Below are 19,021 nucleotides of genomic sequence, written 5' to 3'. Positions count from 1 at the left end.
AATTACTCTGAATTTCATGCTGCTAGAGAGCCCAGTGCAGCAGGGCTTGAATCCAAGGACAGGACCAATCATCATGACTGGCTCTGGGTTTCAATGAGTGGCAAATCAGAAGAAAATCAGCATCAAATCCAATTGCACAGATAGCTGTGCTACTGTCACTGCCAGGTGGTGAGGAACACGATTCAGCTCACCTTCTGCCCAGGTGGACCTKACAGTCTGTGCTGCATGTGAACCACACCAGAGGGCTAAATCTGGCAGAGGARTGGCTGCAGGAGGTTGTGATTTGAGTGCAGATGCACTCTGGCACTGGAAGGCTTGAGAAGAGAGCACACAGACACAAAGGACAAGGTTCCATGTAAGGCAGGCAACTCCACTGAGTCCCCCATGTCAGTGTTCCAGTATTCCTGTCACTGTCTCACATCTTCCATCCCATGCCAAACTCCCAGTCCATCACATCACTGCTTCCCTACCCTTTCCTGAAACTGTTGTGTTGAAGGGGTCTCTCAGCTCAAGCTCAGCTGAAAGGAGAGACAGGTGACAAAGAGGTGGCACTGTGCACACAGCAGGGTGACAGCTTCTGTCCTGACACACCCTGCCTTTGTTCTTGTCATGGTCACGGCCACCAGCCAAACTGCAACAGCCAGGCCTGCACTCCAGTTCCTGTTGTTCTGGGACCAAAAAAAGACCAGCAGCCAAAGCTGCACCACCTCCATGTCCTGAGTGCTGCCACCCCTCTGCCAGGCCCTTGTGCCCAGCACAGCCCCCAGACACCTGGAGRATACAAACCTGAGCCTCATGACTGTGCTCAGCTCTTCCCAAATACATGCCAAGCCCCTCTTACACTGGCCATTACTCCTCATTTTCAAACTTAGGGCATGTTTTCAGCAAAYCTTCCCAAATTAATGCCTTGCAGTCTCAGTAAGCTGGCATCTTCTAACAAAAATACTTCATCCCAAACCTCCAACCAGCTGTGAAAAGGAGCTGYACTGATTTCAGAATGCTTTTTCCAGCTGATATATGGAGCGGGTTAATGCTGGCATTTGTGCTTGATCATTTTGCCCCTTGCTAGGACACATACTGGAGACTGGTAAGTGGAGTCAGTCATCAGTCCATCCTCCCTGGCCTCTGCTTTGTTTCCTGCAGTTATTTTAATCCTCTGCTTCAGTACAACAAAGGAAGAGAGTGGAAATTTTCCACTACCCCAGTGTCTGGTCCTGAGCTTGAAGTTTTCACGGTGACATGCAGATCGGAGGATGCTCTGCAGCTGAACAGAGATCTCTGTTCAAGCAAAGGTTGGTCCTTCATTAGATCGGCCCACGGGTGAAATGAAAGTGTGGTGACATTAGTGAACACCCTACTAGAAGCAAAGAAAAGACTGCAGACCCACAGATGAGTCACAAAATCTGTCTGTTCCAGTGCTCTAATTACATTGCTCATCCAAGAAAAGCCTCTTTTGGAGCCATTAGGTCAGAATCTGTTCTCCCCTAGCTGTAAATCCCTCATAACTCGGTGAAGTCAATCGATTTGTATTGGTGTAAGCAAAATCAAGCACAGTGCACTCGCACAGCCTTTGATCTTTCTGTCTCTCTCTCTGAACACAAGCTCACAGAAAGCCATTAAAGAGACAAGAAACCCAGGCCCCTGGGTCTCGTGCATGCTGCAGGCACTCTGAGCAGTGAGATCAACATAAGCACTGCAGGGAGGTGCAACTGAAGGCAGAGGACAGAGAAGAACCTTCTGTCTCCCCTTCAAGATGCAAGGCTGTGGACCTCCCAGAGGGCCTGTGGATGTTGGTCAAAGCRTTGGAGCATGTCATATTAAAAGAAAATAAATTATCTATCCACCCACCTATCAATCAGTCTATATTTCAGGCAATACTATCTTTCTAATGGAAAAGCAAACACAGCAGGGCACAGCTCCTGTGGCTCTCCAGCAGATTCAGTGAGCACGCACAGCTTTGCTGACACACGGAACTAAAASTCCAGAAGACCACGGAGCACCAAACCCGAACATTTCTCTTTCAGGAAATCTCCTGAATGTGGGATTCCAAGCAATGGTCCATTTTGTCCTAAAAGTTGTTTCCAGCTTCCTCCTCTTCTTCAAAGTCTCTACCAACATGCTGTGCAGGAAATCTTGCCAGCCTSTCCTTGGCAAAGAGCTCTGCACTGTGAATGGAAGCAAAAGTCACCATCCAACTGACACAGGATGTTACCCCAATATTAGGTGTATTAGACAAGCAACAGAGAATGACACTGGGTCACAGGAGCATTTCCTCCTACCAAACCTCACACAACTTCCACTGAGATGTGCTCTTCTGGTCAGAAAGAGCATGAACCCCTGCTTAGTCTGCAGCCYCAACTCTTGCTTCCTGGATAAAAAGGGATTTCAAGATCTCAAAGGAACAGGAGAAGAGGGAATGGTTACAGCAGCCAACAACAGCTTGGTTTGAAGGAATTCCATGGAGAAGCCCACAAGAATAGCTTGAGTATTMCTGATCATGTTGGAAGACATGAAGAGCAAAGGAAGGCCATGAGGCAAAGGCTGGAAAGAATAAGGACATTTCTTCATCTCAGATTCCTTTCAAGCAGAAGATCAGCTAAGGAAGACAAAGGTTTTAGAATGAAGAAAGCTGAAAGGCTGTTCCCTCTTGGACATCCTGAACCTAATGTTAGGTCTCAAAAAGTCTTCTCTTAAGTTAGGGGAGATGACTTAGAAAATAAAGGTTTTGAGGAGTTGTTTCTATTAACGTTGTAACACCCATTAAGATATGTTTGTTTTGTATATATATTTACATTCCTTTGACTGTTAACGCTCTTTGGGGAGGTTCAAGGAGAAAACCTCTTCTGTTATTTAACATAAATCTCTCCCAGGCCTTCTATCCCAGGCCTTGCATTCAATACACCATCTCTAAGCTCTGCAATCAGTTCCCCTGGGTTCTGTATTTTCCACAGCACTGAAAGGTGCACAGTAGGATGCAGACAAAGACAGAGATATATCCGTAATGGCTAATATGGCACTGTATTGATTTTGTTGGTTATATGATGTTTGTTTACTTTTTTAAGCCCTGTTTGAGAACATTTCYTATTCCTCTGGGGCTACTGACATATTTTGCATTTGCTACAGGAGCTAATATCAATGCTGCACCGTGTGTGCAAATTTGTTGGGCGAGTAGGAGGAGATGCTTCCTTCAAAATACAGGCTCTCCAGACCTCACTCYGCACACATTTATCTCAGTTTAAAGTCAACAAATACACCAAAACAACAGAGTTCCACAGGATTTACAGAGAACAACTGTAATCAGAATCTGTTCCAGTCTGTCAGGATCCACCATTTTTGTCTGTTGGGAAAGCTGTAGGTGTTCTCTCCCACTCCMTGTTGTTGGAAGGGGGTGGGAACACAATACCACATGGGAATAGAAAAGAGCTTTACGGTGAACTGATATATGAACAGGAATTAGCAGGGTGGTGGGAAGGGGATGAATCAGCCAGTCCCAGGGAAGACAAAGACATTTTTCAGACACTACCCTGGATCTCACCCACTCAGACACTGCATCTTTTCTTGGCCCCTGTGATACATCACTTCTTCCTCTCATGAAAACCTAGTAATGCAGGATCCAGAAAACCTATGAAAATGGCCATGCTAGGAGCAAATCAACTGATCCTACACTCAACCAGCGATGCACAGTCAGACCACAGGTGCCAAGTCAGCCCAAGGCATCCAGAATTGCTTTTGTGTAAATGAAGCTCAGACCAATGCTGAAGTCTAGAAAATATGGAGCCTAACCAAAGTTTGGGCGTTTGCAGTTCCAGAATTAGGGAAGTATTTGTTCAAGGTGTGGAACATAGAAGAAATACGTGGTCATGATCTCTGAGGTTATTTCAACGGCAGATATTGATGTCACCRTTATGATAAAATACCCAGACTTGAAGGCCATGAGGGAGGAAGCAGGTTTTGAAATCAAGAAATGGAGGCTGTACAAGGGCTTAGAGGGTTCTTCTGGGGGGGAAAAAAAAGTGCATTTGGGCTTAAATCTGTGTGGTAAATTATCTGCACTCCCCCTGGTGCAGGCAAGTAATTCCTCTCACTTTAATGGACAATTTTATGGCTGCTAATAACATTTGTAGCTTAGATAATGACAAGGATAATCAAATCTCATGCTTGAGGGCATAAACTGATTGCTGCAGGGGTTAGCAACAAAATCACCATTGCCATGTATTGCACAGGTGTATTATGGGATAGATTTCCTTCCTCCAAATGAGAAAGGCATTGGTGTCTGCCAAGGTAACAGATTGGATGATTGTCTGTGCTATGGAAATTGCTGGTTTGTATGCATGGGATTCAGGAAAAGGGGAGGAACCTCTTTGTTTCAGCATGACAGAATGTGCAGCCCAAAATGCCAAGTGAGCATGGGTTGCAAGATGCATATTGATGCCTGTCCTAGCAGAAYAGCTCTCCTAAAGGAAACTTCAGCCTTGACCATCACAAAGTCCACTGTCAGATAGTAAATGCTGCTATACTTTCAGCAGAGAATTTAGAAACATCCACTGAGAGGCCAATTCCAGAAGCTGAGGGCTGGGAGAAACCTCAGTGAACCACTTGACCCATTGCAGGATGCACAGATCCTCAGTCCTTCACTTAGGGGTTACTCAACTCACCAGGCAGCTCCTTTAGAGCAGCTCTCAGCCACCCATTCCCAGGAACACACGACTTGGAAGGACCTCAACAAGTAACCAAACCAGTCAGACCTGAGGGAGGCTGAATTATCCCAAACCTGTGTGTTTTGGGCAACAGTTTAACCATTTCAGACAAATATCCCACTACTGCCACTCTGGAGGTTCCTTACCAATCATGTTGTAGCTGTTTTCACGCTGATGATCAACCTACATCTGCCGTGCTGAAGAGCAAATCATGGGTATGTATGCAGGAAAAACTCATCAATGTCCACTTCACAACAACCTTTCACATGTTTGAAGCTGTTATTATTCCCCCCATCATATATTTGATATAGGCTAAACTATCTCTGTCCACTTCACACCCAATACAGATAAAGTTTTCTTTCAGCATTTTGATTTTTCTCAAAACACTGTGTGCCCAAAATTGCACCCGTTTTCCAAGCTGARGCTTTACCACTTTATCAGCATGATGTTGTAGTACTTGCATCGAGTCAGTTCATATCATTCTTCTATATGTGTCTTCGATATTTTCTTCTTCAGTGTAATTCTGTGCACTTGACTTTATTGAATTTTATCATATTGATTCCAGACCATTTCTCCAATTTAACAGAATCACTCTGTATTCTGCTCCTGCCCTCGCAGTGCTAGCCACCCCTCTCACAATTAATGTGTGTACTCTCTGTTCTATCAGACAAGTCATTAATGGCAAACTTGTACAGTAYGAGCCACAGGACAGACCCCTGTATGACTGTCTGTGTTGTGTCCATTCAATTTGACAAGAAAACCAGTGATAAATATTTCCACTTTTTTAACCCTGTTGTGAAATTATCTGACGGCAGATTTAGCAGATTTAGCAGATCTGTGGGTTTGTATTTTCTGCCCTATTCACACTTGCACAGTGCCATGTGTTTTTCACATTTCCCCTGTGGTTAAGTCCAGTCACTGCCCAAACTCTGGTCTGGAGGGCRTGTCCATCCACACTTTGAGCCCACTTTGCAGTTCAATCCAGTCTAGTTTTTTCGATTGCAATTATGAGAACTCAAGATTATTATCATGCCACATATGCAATAAGTGTCACAACCTACTGCTTTCCCCACTATCAGCTATCTGCTGCAATAAAAACAACCCAGAGAGTCCAGCRTGAGCAAAGAAAAATTTGGGTTTGTTCCAGCTTGTCCCTTGTTATCCCCTAGGTACTTTCACGCTGATTAACAGCTTGGTCAAATATCTTTCTGAAGATCAAATTTAGGCTGACTGAGCATTAACTGCCCATGTTCTCTCCTGTCCCTTTTTAAAGATAGGCAGCATGTTTGTTTTTCCCTGCAACAGCCACTGGTAGAGCTGTTCAAACAGCAGCCATAAAAAGCTGGTGACACTGCTAACACCGAACAGTTGCTGCTTAGAGAAGAGGTTTGATTCTTATCCACWTATTCAGCTGGAGACAGAATTATGGGATGCACTGATAATCCCTCAGGGAAGCACGAACCTTCAGAAAAAAAAAAAAAAAAGGACAAGGCACACTTACATAGATCCCAAGCAAGATCCSAGACCAACTTCAAACAGCCTGTGTGTTTAGGGAACCATTAAAAACCCAGGACGAGGAGGACAGTCCATACCTTRCCTCCAGGCAGGACAGAATGCATAGGTCATTCCTGGCAGATGCTTGTCCCTCCTGTTCTGCAAGACCCAGCAAAGAGCCCACGCCTCCCCCAGGCAACGTATTTCAGTGTTTCACAACTATCATTGCTAGAAAGGATTTTTTTCTCTGTGGCCACTCTAATGCTTCCTCSCTGTTGTTTTACACCTTTCCTTATTCACTGGGCCACACTCAAGGTCTTCAGGAACAGATCTGTGGGTTTGATCAGATTTGAAATGCGCCACAGGCTGGATTCTTGTCTAAAAGAGACCATGGAAATAGTTTTTATCTCATCATCACCCAACCTTCAGTCAGGTTCCAGCCAGTCATCCAAATCAGGACCACACGTGCTCAGGACCACAGYAGCTTTCATTGTGGAAGGAATTTCCTGTTGCTGGACACTCAGCTAAGTTTGTATCCCACACCTCTGCCTCTTCAGTACCAGCAGCCTTYACTGAGATCCATCTTGGGTAAAGAAAAACCTCCTGAAATCTTTTAAAAGAAATCTATATCATAYCAAAATGCCAGCAGCTGACCTACCCACATCATAAGGACACTGACTTCAAACATCAGACAGCAGCAGCAACGAAGCAAATCTGAGACTTTATGAAAAATTGTCTCTGGTGCCAGTCCAAAAAGTCAAACAGACCTGAATGCTGCCCATACAGAATAAACTATTGCAAGTATAGGAGTGGTATGAGGGCTTCTGAATGAAAATATAAAAGGGGGTGGATATTTGGGGAGAWAACAAAAATTAAGCCACTATGAATCATACCTAGTGCTTTTCACTCATTAAAATAAACCTCTTGGATGTGCAGTATGTTCAGTAACTGACTTGTAGCACTGCTAATTTGCCTGTGTTAGCCTACAGCTCTAGGTATCAGCTTCTGCTGTTAACTCTGACTGCCAGGGTGCACTCGTTAAGGCAAACACATTGTTACTAAAGTGCTAATTGTTTTGAAAAATGCCCTTTAAATAACAGGCCTTTTACTACTAGGCAGGATGTGTTTTWAGAGCTTAAGCCTTTGTTGCCAAAATACTGGATGATCATTTATTCCTTTGTCAGAGAAAAATACCAGAAATGAACGAAAAAGCTGATAGGGCATCAATACAGACTGAACAGACACGAGCTCCTTCCTCTTCTTGGGATCTTCATTCCCACATGGAACAGCAAAGAGGGGAGAAACTCTAAAGTAGAGAGGTTGAGAAGATCACTTAATTCTCAATATGTCAGTTGAAAGGTCAAATGAACAGTTCAGGTTAAATCACTGGGATTTCCAGGTGCTTCCAAAGGCACACACCAGTGTTGCTGTTTAACTATCGATCTAGAACCAGCCTTATCTCATTTCTAACACACCTGAGAAATACTGAAAAAAATAACAAACAAATAAACAAGAAACCTGAACCAAAACAAAACAAGACAAAAAAAAAAAAAAAAAAAAAAAAAAAAAAAAGAAAAAAAAAATGTATTTGGTGTCCAGAAGCAAACAAACAGTAGATTAGGAACTTTTATAGAGGGCACGTCAAAGTGATGGTGGGTAGATAAGTTTAAACATTGGAAGAGACATTCACTCCCCAAAGGCTGGTCTCAGACTTCCAAATCCCAAAATACAGGATTTTTTTTTCCTCTTTGGCAGTTTGGGGCAATCCAGTTTGACAGCCCAGTATATGTGATGATCCTGAATAATGCTGAGAGAGCATCCTTCTACTGTTCCTAGTCCTCAGCAGAAAATATGCTTTACCCTGTAAGGAACTCTTCTAAAATTCATWGTCTACCTCTGGAAGCCCAAAAAGTCCCCAAAGGCTGGAAAAAATGTGGGTAAACTTTGAGACTTCAAGTCACCTCTGCAAGTATGAGGTGCTTTTCTGATGCAAGATTGTAATGGAGAGTTCAATCATCTTTATTTCATGAACTGTTTTAAAATATTCCTGATGCAATATCTTACATGACACAGCCTGCATGCAGAGCCTTATGGTCAGGGCTCCACGTCCTTCCTGCTGCTGGAGTTCATTTTATTGCCAAACAATATTTTATATGTATCCAGAACAAAGTTAAATTAAGCACCAAACTGCAGATTTTTTTATAATTATTCCTGCTGCAAACATTGTTTTCACTGAGTTAAGTCAGGCTTGTTTCACCATATCCACTCAMACTATTAACAACTAACAGCAACTGTTCATTTGTTGAAGTAATGGAGGTGCAGACCTTTGAAATAAGAATATTTGACACCCTTTCCTACTGTGTCTGGCCATGAGAAGTTCCATATGGGTGTGAAAGGCAGCAAAGTGACAAATCAAAACTCGAGGAGTCACAAGTTTGTTAAACCATGTAATTCTGACACAGCTAGCTCCCACAGCCTGCGTTGGTCTAAACATAGGAGGAGGACATCCTCTCCAGAGGATATCAAAAGAAAAGAGGGTGGAAGAAATGAAATATTCTATCTGCACCTAAAACACCTCTGTAACGAGTTAATGGTGGCACCCACTGGAAATTGCTGACATTGCCAACTATCTTGGGAGWAGATCTCCTATTTCTATCTTCCCTTCAATATGTCACAAATATCCCTAAATTGGGAGCCTATGAGAACTTCCTTAGAGCTAATCTCCTGCACTACACAATTAGAGAGAGCTGCAGCAGGTCTCATTCATCAATCTGTGCCCTCAAGCTCTCTGAAATTTTTTCTGCCTGAGAAGGTCTTCTTCTCTGATGGGAGAGCAAGGAGACAATCAGATTCCCATCAGATACCTTTTAACCCCACTACTTGCTTGCTTTTCTCTGAAGGTCCTTTCTCCTGCTGGTGCAGGGAATTGAAAGGACAATGCAGTCTGCTCCCTCCTAATCATCCTAATAAGTAACAAATAGGAGTCCCTAATAGAGAGATTCCCTTCACTGGCACRCCCTAATCACCTCCATAATGAAAGCAGTTAAAGAGGATACTGAACCCTTTAACCAACCGATGACTGCATAAGCCTCTTGTGGCAATTGGCCAGGTATTTTTAAAAAAGTCCTTTAACTCTTTACAAAGAAAAAGAACTGCCAAGAAACTCCAGAGATTTTTCCCCTGAAACAGAAAAAAAAATTAAGTGTGCGTTACACTTAAGGAAAAAAATTATCTCAGTGGATCAGAAGATGATRGATCAGAAGAGGTTGTTAACTGTCTGGCAGTCATGAAAGTAAGGAAAACAGACAAACAAGAAAATAATCACATTCCACAAAAAATAGAATAAAAACAAGGTATGCAGTAGGTATGTAGTTTAGCTTTTCACTTTCAATTAAAAAGGTACAAATCAGTATAAATGTCAAAGTCAGCATACACTTTAACTTCAAAACTCTATTTGCTTCATTATCACAAATAAATAAATCTGAAAACTGCTTTTAAAGGTGTTTTCTGTTAGTTGGTTTCTACAGAATATAGCTCCTGGCATTGGAGAATTCTTGTCAAATAATGGCCTTGCATTGTAGAATTCTTGTCAAATAATGGCCTGATCTGAAACTACTGTAACTCAAAATGTTCTCTCTGTTACTTATAACAAACTTTGGATCAGGTCTTTATTTCTATGTCTGGATTTTTTCGGGTTTTGGTTTTTTGTTTTTTGTTTTTTTGGTTTTTTTTTTGTTTGTTTTGGTTTTTTTTGTTTTTTTTTTGCCAAACTTTCCTTTATCCATAGACACTCTCACTTGAATCAAAGGAAGTGCTGTACCTACAACAACAGCAATATCAACGTTAGCTGTGGCTAATCAAGTCACAGATACCTGGGGGATGACAGATAATGTGATAATCTACCTAAAGTCAGTAGATTCCATGGACCATAATCCTGAGAAAGTAACAAATTATTATTAATTTGCATCACAGCAATGTCCATGTGTGAAATTTCTGATGTAGTCCATAGCTTCATTAAAAAATATCCMAAAAGGGGGGAATAGGCCTGCTACACACAGCAAACATCTGTTGCAAGTCCACAGTAACCTCTCAGCTCGACTCACAGGCAGCAAGGACTCATTAGTTCTGCATCACCRGTGAGTGTCCTTGCTAGCATCTGTTAGAAGGGAAGGGGATATTTCATGTGGCCTTTAGCTATATTCAGCCAAGGACCTTCAGTAAAATCCACAGCAAGTAGATACCTGATAGGCTAAAGGGCCTTTGACAGAAGAGACATACTARTAACAGAGATAATTAGGCAGAATCATATATGAACTTTCATCAAATAAAGCTCCAGGTTCTGCTATTACTGAGTGTMAGAAGACCTAAGCTGCAGGAGTCTGCCAGTATCACCTTAAACTCCCCATGGATCTCTACCTTTGGTTCATCTCCACTGTTTAATCTGGCTGTAAACTCATGTCATGTTGTCCGAAAGAGACAGAAGTGAGCAGTTTAGCAATTAGAAACAGCTCCCAACATGAATCTTCAGAAAGTCATTTTCTCTTCTTGTCTCTAAATTGAGGATAATTTTTACACAGAGGTGTTGTGAAGATGAATCACCTAATGTCAGTACAGCATTCTGAATATAAAGTGCTGTGCAACTCCAGCTCATAGCCATGAGAATGGATTTCAGCATTTATGGGGGAATATGTTCCAGCACTGAAGGAACCAAGGACCTCAACTCAGATGGCATTCAAAGAAACACAACAGCATTCTTGGCTGTCCTCTGTGCCGGACCAGCAGCATCTGTCCCAAAACTCATGGTTGTCCAACAGGGAAGMTCTCCATTAATCAATTTTCCTTTGGTCAAGCCTCAKAGTTGAGAAGYTGTCCCAAGAGAAAGCAAAAGGATYTTTATTATTTTGATTTGAAGCAGGCATAAGCCCATTCCTAACTGCTAAGTTTCTTTCCTTATTCTTTGTCAAAAATAGCTTCTTTTCCTTCCAGTTCTGCCCTGTGAACTCCAGCTTGCCATCCTTGTAATCAGCAGGATCATCTTCTCCTTCAGCTAACTTCTGTCCCAAAACACTCACCAACACCTCTAGCTTGTAACCTTGACCGTGGGTAAAAACAGATATTTCTATTCTGACACTTGCAAAGGTACATAAATGGGTTTATGGCTAGAAAAAATAATAAGCAAAGATCATAAAGTGGAGAAAATAGAATTTCAAAGATCTTCGGATTTTTTCCTCAAGAAAAACAAGTTAACCCARGAACTATTAGGGCTCAAGAAGCAGGGAAAAAAAGGATGATTCAGAAAATCATGGAGCATATGGCTGATAAAGACTTCAAGAGGTCATCCAGTCCATCTTACTCCCCAAAGGCAAAAGCAGCCACAACTTAACATTTCTGGGAGATTTTTGTCTAATCTCTTTTTAAAGCAGACTCCTTYGGCAGTCTCTACCTGCACACAATCACCCTGACAGCATGGAAGAGTTTTCTTCATTTWATCTAAATCATACTTGCTTCAGGTAAAGAAAGAAGTTATGAATAGTTGGGAGGAAGTCAAGGAGCCCCAAATCCTAAAACACTACCAGACATTAATTTCTCAAGTGTGGTTAGAGCAAGGAAATCTGTCGACACCTCCACCTAGCTCAGTGGCCAGAGATTTCTCGATAATTCCCTGAAACTGTTTCCCAACTCTCACTATTAAATTTGCACTGCCAATACAGTGGGAAGTTGCAGGTCAGCATCATTCTGAGCTGTAATTTTTACTTGCTTATCAGTGATTTTTAAAAAGCTTTCACTAAAGTGCTTCTGGCAGGAATCTGAGGCATCATTGCAAAACCAGTTTTCAAGAACTCAAGGACTGTTTCCACAAACATGTGAGCAAAGTAGCCTCAAAGTCTTCTCTGTGTTAGCAGAACACTGTTCTGGATTCTTTTTTTTTCTTCTATTTTCATCAGACAAAGAATATAGTGTGAAACAATCTTGCAGACTGTTTTAGTCATGCAGAGGAGTAAAATCCTACACACAATCCATCTTCACATGGCTCACTGTAGCTCATCTCTTCCTCGCTTGGGAGATACCACCAGCAGATATTCAGGTCCTGATCRTCCCGTATTCTCCACTAAAGTTTCAGATGGCATGAATGAAGAGATTTGTTACTTCRGTGTATCTGCAAGCATTCATCTCACCAGAAAATCCTGCTCTCTATTTTCACCTTAGTTTATTAATAATTCATTGACTTAATTTACTCTTTGCTTGTTTGGGTTTTTGTACGAGATATGACCTTCATGGTCCTGGCAAGTCAAGAAGAGCAGTTAACTGACCAAAATATTTGTGTCTTTTTTCTCAGCTTCTTCCTTTGCATGTCTTGTTTTCTTCCTTTATTTTCTTTCTTTCCATTCCAAGTTGTCCATCTGCCATGATTCCCTGCTCAAACCTTTTCAATGAACTGGCTCTAAATGTTACCATCCATCAAAAACCAGAGAGAAGTTTTGAGAAGTTTTGAGAGTTTTGAGAAGACTCGAAACATCAGAGGCTGCTCTTAAACGAGGAGCAACCCAGACAAAATAATTCACATGTGAAAACACTTCAATATTGGATATTAGAAACATCAATAAACTACCAAGTTGGTGCTTTTATACCCATTTTACAGAAGGGTAAAATGACACAGAGAAAGAACATGGAGACTCAATCGCTATCCCAAAATGGATTAAAGCATGTGTTTGTTTAGTTCATTAATGCAGGTTCAAACTCCCTGTCAGGACACCATCTGCCAGAAGTATGCAATGTCCTCATCTGRATGCAGACAGTTCCTGAGTGTTTGGCTACTCAGTAGCCAAACAGTTGCCAATAGGTGGATGTTCCATTCACCATTACAGGTATTGCACGACATTTTTTAAAAAAAATCTTTTGTCTTAATAATTCAGTCACTGCTTATAGTAGATTCAACATTGAAAACAAAGGTCTAAAATCTAGAAAAAKACACCAGTAATTCACAGCACAAGCTGCCTTAATTTTGCTCCCCTTGCAGTCACTTCTCAGAAAAAAAAATAAATAAATAACAATCTTCAATCTGTTTGTTGTTTCAGTTCATTTTAGGGTGATACAAACAGCTTTCAGTTCTTTATATTCTGCACAAGCCTCCAGAAATATTCAGTGTTTACTAGAGCTCGGTGGTGCTAAATCAAGTATGACTATCACCCTTTRAGGCCTAAATGATAGAGCGATATCCATACCAATAACACATTTTGACAGTGCTGACACCTGCTTACACAGAAGYAGTTTAATGACTCTTATAGACCTGTAGAAAAGGGCATTAAAACTTAGCAGGAATCCTAGAAATAACCCCTTATTTCTGGAAGCTGGCGTTTACATTCATAGTATCAAGCCTTTAGATGAACTCTGTGGCATATTCTACAGTGTATCTCATGAAAGACAAATAGSTGGATGAAGAACTTCATCAAACCAGTCTTTTTCATCATTTTGACTGTGTAACTGGAAATGGATGGGAATTCATACTAGCTGACTCTGAATCAAGAACAATCCCGAAATAAATTCAGCACCTGGTGAGAACCGAGAAAAGCTTATTAGTTCTTTTTGATCACCTAAAAACTTTCACAGAATTCAAACATAGCCAAAACTTTGTAGAAGGTGGGGGGAGGGGGGAAGAGGGGAGGGGGAGAGAATTTTAAGAGCAGACTCGTTGAATGTCATAGCACCTGCTGTTGTCAACCTTTCCACTGTTGTGTAGGTTAAAAAGAAAAATAAATAAATAAAAGAAGAAAGGAAGGAAGGAAAGAAAGAACATTGCACCTGGAGAGGAGAAAAGTATGTTGTGACCCAGATGAAAAAAAGACCCTGTTTCCATATACTTGATTAGCCCTCACATTTTTAGTTTGGTACTCACCTTGACAAGTGAGCAACAACCCCTAACCACCCGCCAATAAGAATAAAATGCCATAGATCAGAGGAAATGAGAGACTTGACCAAATCTTGACACTTTTCCTCATACAGTAGAGCTTCAGGTGTTCATGRTCCCTTCCAAACAGGTCTTTCATGACACGTTTCCACAGGAAGCAACAAGCTGCAGAGCTTGCCCGGGGAGGAGAGCATGGAGCTGCAGCGACAGACGGGAGCCAAACCTTCAGCACCACAGCCCGAGAGCTCTGCTGGAGCTGACCCTTCAGTGTCATGGTGTGGGGACACTGCTGGAGCTGTCCCTTCAGTGCCATGGACAGGGGACACTGCCGGAGCTGTCCCTTCAGTGCCATGGTGTGGGGACATTACCAGAGCTGTCCCTTCAGTGCCATGGACAAGGGACATTGCCGGAGCTGTCCCTTCAGCACCACGGAATGGGGAGACTGCCGGAGCTGTCCCTTCAGTGCCGTGGTGTGGGGACACTTCCGGAGCTGTCCCTTCAGTACCACGGACAGAGGACACTACCGGAGCTGTCCCTTCAGTGCCATGGACAGGGGACACTGCTGGAGCTGTCCCTTCAGCACTATAGACTGGGGACACTGCTGGAGCTGTCCCTTCAGCACTATAGACTGGGGACACTGCTGGAGCTGTCCCTTCAGCAGCACGGACAGCTGGAGCTGTCCCCTCAGTGCCATGGTGTAGGGACACTGCCGGAGCTGTCCTTTTAGTACCACATACTGGGGACACTGCTGGACTTACACGCCGAGCACCATGGACACTGCTGGAGCTGTCCCTTCAGTACCATGGACAGGGGACATTGCCGAAGCTGTCCCTTCAGCACGATGGACAGGGGACACTGCCGGAGCTGTCCCTTCAGCACTATAGACTGGGGACACTGCCGGAGCTGTCCCTTCAGCACGATGGACTGGGGACACTGCTGGAGTTGTCCCTTCAGCACTATAGACTGGGGACACTGCTGGAGCTGTCCCTTCAGCACTATAGACTGGGGACACTGCTGGAGCTGTCCCTTCAGCACCACCGCTACAAGAGCTGTCCCTTCAGCCCCACATCTCTGGGGCAATGGGGCACCTGTCCCACGGTCTGGGGACACTGTTGGACCTGTCCCCCAGCACTGGCAGAGAGGCACCGGCCTCTTCCCGGCTACTGATGGGCCATGGCCAACCACGAACGCCTTTGATTAAATTAAAGCCACAGTAGTTGAAATCAGCACGGCGAAGGGGTAATCACTCCAGACATGTTGCTAGCACGGCAATATCGYGGAGTACAATTAAGTTAGACACAAATTAGTCTGTAGCCATATGCATATCGCTCGACTTTGTGGTCCGCCAATTCCTATCACTGTTTTGTCTGAAGGGAAGTTTTGTGGAGATAGAGGTACTCTTCCAGATTAGGCAAGGTCTTTGTTCATTCTCTTTTATTTTTAAGAGACACTTTTGCAGGAGTACCTACTGAGCATAGCACGTACACCAACACATGCCTCACTGCATGTGCTTCTGGAAGTCTGTCCGGAAGATTTTAGAGGGAGAAACATGTATATGAGAGTACACATACAGATTTGGAAAAAAAAAGGATCAGCAGAAAAGATTAATATGAACATTTTTTATCACTTCCCTGTATAAAAAACATAGATAAGAACACTTACTTGCCTGAGAACTTAAAGAAAGTCTTTTTTTCCTCTGTGAGACAAATTAGTTTAGTATAAATAAGAAATTAAAGAAAAATCTTCCATTCTTACTTTTACAGACCAGCAATAGATCAGATAACATACGAAGCCACTTTAGCACGGAAGAGATGGTACAAAAAATAGAAGTGCATTTGGCAAGATGCAGAGAGCAACTATTAATAAACTTTTGAAAGACGGATCAGATATCCTCCCAGAGCAGCGCTTCCCAAACGAACAATTGTTACAGAATGTCTGCCTTTCTGCATCATTCTTTATTATTACTCTTCCTCCCAGTGGTTCCCCGTTGCTATACACATTTTTAAATTTAAACAATTCAGACATCCCAAAGCGCCTCTGCCTACAGAAATGCATTCTCTCCTCTGCGTGCTGAGGCACTCCGAGCTTTCTAAACAAATCCCAGCCCTTTGCAGGAGAAAATGCTACAACTTCYCAAGCAAGTTGTACTTGTTTCTGGGTAAAATACCATCAAAGCAGTGAACTACTGTACAAACAGCCCTTTCTACCTATCACCAATTCAGCTTAAGAACGCAGSCAAGTATTGCAGGCAGCTCCTAGGCAGGAGTACAGGGCACCATGAGTACACAGGCGTGTGTGTGGAAGGCTTGTCGTAACACAGAGGAGCACGACAGAGCAGTATTCATTTAGCACAAATAAGTGGCAAGGGACAGGTTGAGGAAGAGAGACTCAGTGGTCAGAGGAGCAAAGAGAGTKCTGACATCGTAATGAGCAGCGGGAAATACAAATCATCAGCCAAAGTTACATTTATACTCAATAACTTGTTAATATGCATTCATATTAATATACCTAATAACAAAGAGGAAGAGGAAATTAATCCTTAAAAATCKTATCTTTGTAAGGGCAAAAAGGCATTATATTGTCAGATGGTCTTTCAAAGGAAATTTTTTACTGCCCCGGGTACAATATAGTCAAATACAAACRCAAGCAGACACTTTTCAATGGGCAGTGGACAGCATGTTCTGCTGAAAACTCAGTATCTTCAGGTGGCAGTGTGATAATTTCTTGTAACAATCCCTAAATGGCAAAAAGACCAAGTATTCTGTATTACTAAGAGGCTACTTTCCTGTCCTATTCAGTACAAAGCACTATCAAACAGTCACTGACCCAGAGGAGTCTTTTCAGATCTCYACAGATGTTAAGGGGGAGCATCCAGAAGTTCTTGGAGAACATTATCAACTGCCTTAGTAAACCCACCTTAAAACCACAAAACCAGAACAAGCAAACTTGTTCATCCAGCCAAAACCAGAGCTGTAGCACAGTTCTGCGTGCACTCCACAGCCTCTAACCATCGTGGCTTTTATTTTTATGGCAGAGAAGCAAACTTTGTGATAAATGCTCAGTTTTAGCTGTGGGATGCAGGGAAGTAYAAAATGACAGCCCGTGGCTGTGTCCACTGACTGTCCCTTGACYGTCCTGGGAAAAGGCACATCTGGGAAGCTGGGCAGCACGGATGTGACAGCAGGAATCATTTTGCCTGTCAGACCATGTGCCCACAAAGGGGAGATGCAAACTGTGACCTGTTGTCACATCAAACACTCCAGCTGCAACAGAAACTCCAGGAACATATTGGCAATGCCCAGGGTTTGAMCACAGCTGTGGGAGTCACCACCACAGCCCTTGCCAACACCACACCAAAGTTTGTAAAAGCAGGTCTATCCACGCTTGGCTACGTTAAGGGTTTTCCCAGCTGATCCAGTTCCCATGCCCTCATCATTCTCATTCTCCTCCAGCTGCCTTTTGCCTAAATTTTCCCCGTCTCTTAAGGTGGAAGAAGGAGTGTGATAGCAGGGCCTTCTTCCTGAGGGGAGCCCCAGGAGTGTCACCCTGCCTCTTCCCCTCTCTTCCTCGCCATCCAAGCCACAGAATCATGGTAGCCACCTGGCCAGTGCCAATGCCCCTAGCTAGACCAGACCCACTCTTCTCCAGTCCCACCCAGGAGAGAGAGGATCCATCTCCAGGAGAAGAGGTGTGGGACATCGTCAAGTCCAACAAGTGCCCAAGTAGAGCATTTAATTACATAACACAGGAGGGAAGGAAAAACTCATCCGGCACAGACACCTTGCATGCCACAGCCTCCCTGCCCCTCTCCCATTTTTCCAGCCCGGGAAGCTTTTGCCGTAGCCCTGGCTCTGGCCCCACATGGTCGCCCCGAGGGGAGTCACTTACCGATGGTTGTGATCACCGTGATGGCAAAGTAGAAGGAGCCGGCGAATTTCCACTGGACTCCGGCGCGGTGCGGCTCGGACTGCATGATCACCAACTCCAGCTGCCGGTAGTCCTCGCTGGTGATGTTGTACTTTCCTTTGAGCCGAATCTCCTCGGCTTTGAGTTTCTCCTCCTCCCGCATCTCGTTGTCGGACTCCAGGGCATCAAAGACGGCAGCCCCGACCAGCAGGTAGGTGAACGTGCAGATGATGAGGGACAGGGTCCGCACGTTCTGCCTCTTCATGGCCGCCAGCAAGGGGCGAGTGAGGGGACCATGTCCCCCCCTGGCCGCCCGGGGTTCCGACAGGCCGCAGCAGCCACAGCAGGGGAGCAGCTGCCGGGGGGGCCGGCGGCGCCCGCCGCCACCGCTGCCGCCGCTCCGGGGCAGCTTGTGCTGCGGCGGCGGTCGCTCCCCGCCCGCCTGCTCGGGCTCCTGGGAAGAAGAGAGGCACAGGAGGCTGCTGGAGCGCCGGGACCAGGTGCCCTGAAGCCGGGAAACTCTGCGCAGGACCTGCCCAAACCAAGCCGTCCCAGTGCGCAGGGCCATCCAGGGCACCCCCCGCTCCTCCCCAGAACCGAGGCCAGGGGCAGGGGGTCCCCGCCGAGGGGCCGGCGGCCCCGGCACGGAGTCCTGCGGCGGGCGGGTCCCCCCGCGAAGTTGGCGCGGCGGCGCGGGGAAGGGTCGCCCGCAGCCCGGGCGGGGCGCGGCGGGGAGGCGGAGGCCGCCGCCGTCCCAAGTTTCTTCAGCCGGAGCGGCGGGGCCGGGGGAAGCCGGGCGGCGGCAGCGCGCCCATCCGCGGAGGAGGAGCGGGGCGAGGGGCGGAGGGCGCCCGGGCTCCGGCCGTCGGGGACCCGACCCGCCCCGGCCCCGGCTGCCTGCGGGAACGCCGGCCGGGCGGGTCGGGACGGGCTGGGCGCTCTATTCCTTCCGCCGCGCTGCGCGGAGGGCGGCGGGGAGCCGGACAGCTGCTGCCTCTGCTGCTGCTGCTGCTGCTGC

At 44.8% G+C, this 19,021-nt stretch overlaps 1 protein-coding gene across 1 annotated transcript in view; it reads right to left on the bottom strand.

The window, feature by feature from the left end:
* The window catches only part of KCNK9 (potassium two pore domain channel subfamily K member 9), an 84,150-nt gene extending 65,579 nt beyond the window's left edge, over nucleotides 1-18,571 (bottom strand). Inside the window, exon 1 of the mRNA XM_057369170.1 lies at nucleotides 17,986-18,571. Within this exon, the coding sequence (XP_057225153.1) occupies nucleotides 17,986-18,571 (586 nt within the window). The remainder of the gene's footprint in view (nucleotides 1-17,985) is intronic.
* Between the last annotated feature and the right edge of the window lie 450 nt (nucleotides 18,572-19,021).

Source organism: Malurus melanocephalus, unplaced genomic scaffold (assembly GCF_030028575.1).
Source record: "Malurus melanocephalus ecotype Western Australia unplaced genomic scaffold, MMel_1.1 scaffold_104, whole genome shotgun sequence".
NCBI lineage: Eukaryota > Metazoa > Chordata > Aves > Passeriformes > Maluridae > Malurus > Malurus melanocephalus.
This window is presented reverse-complemented; position numbering and strand designations above follow the sequence as displayed.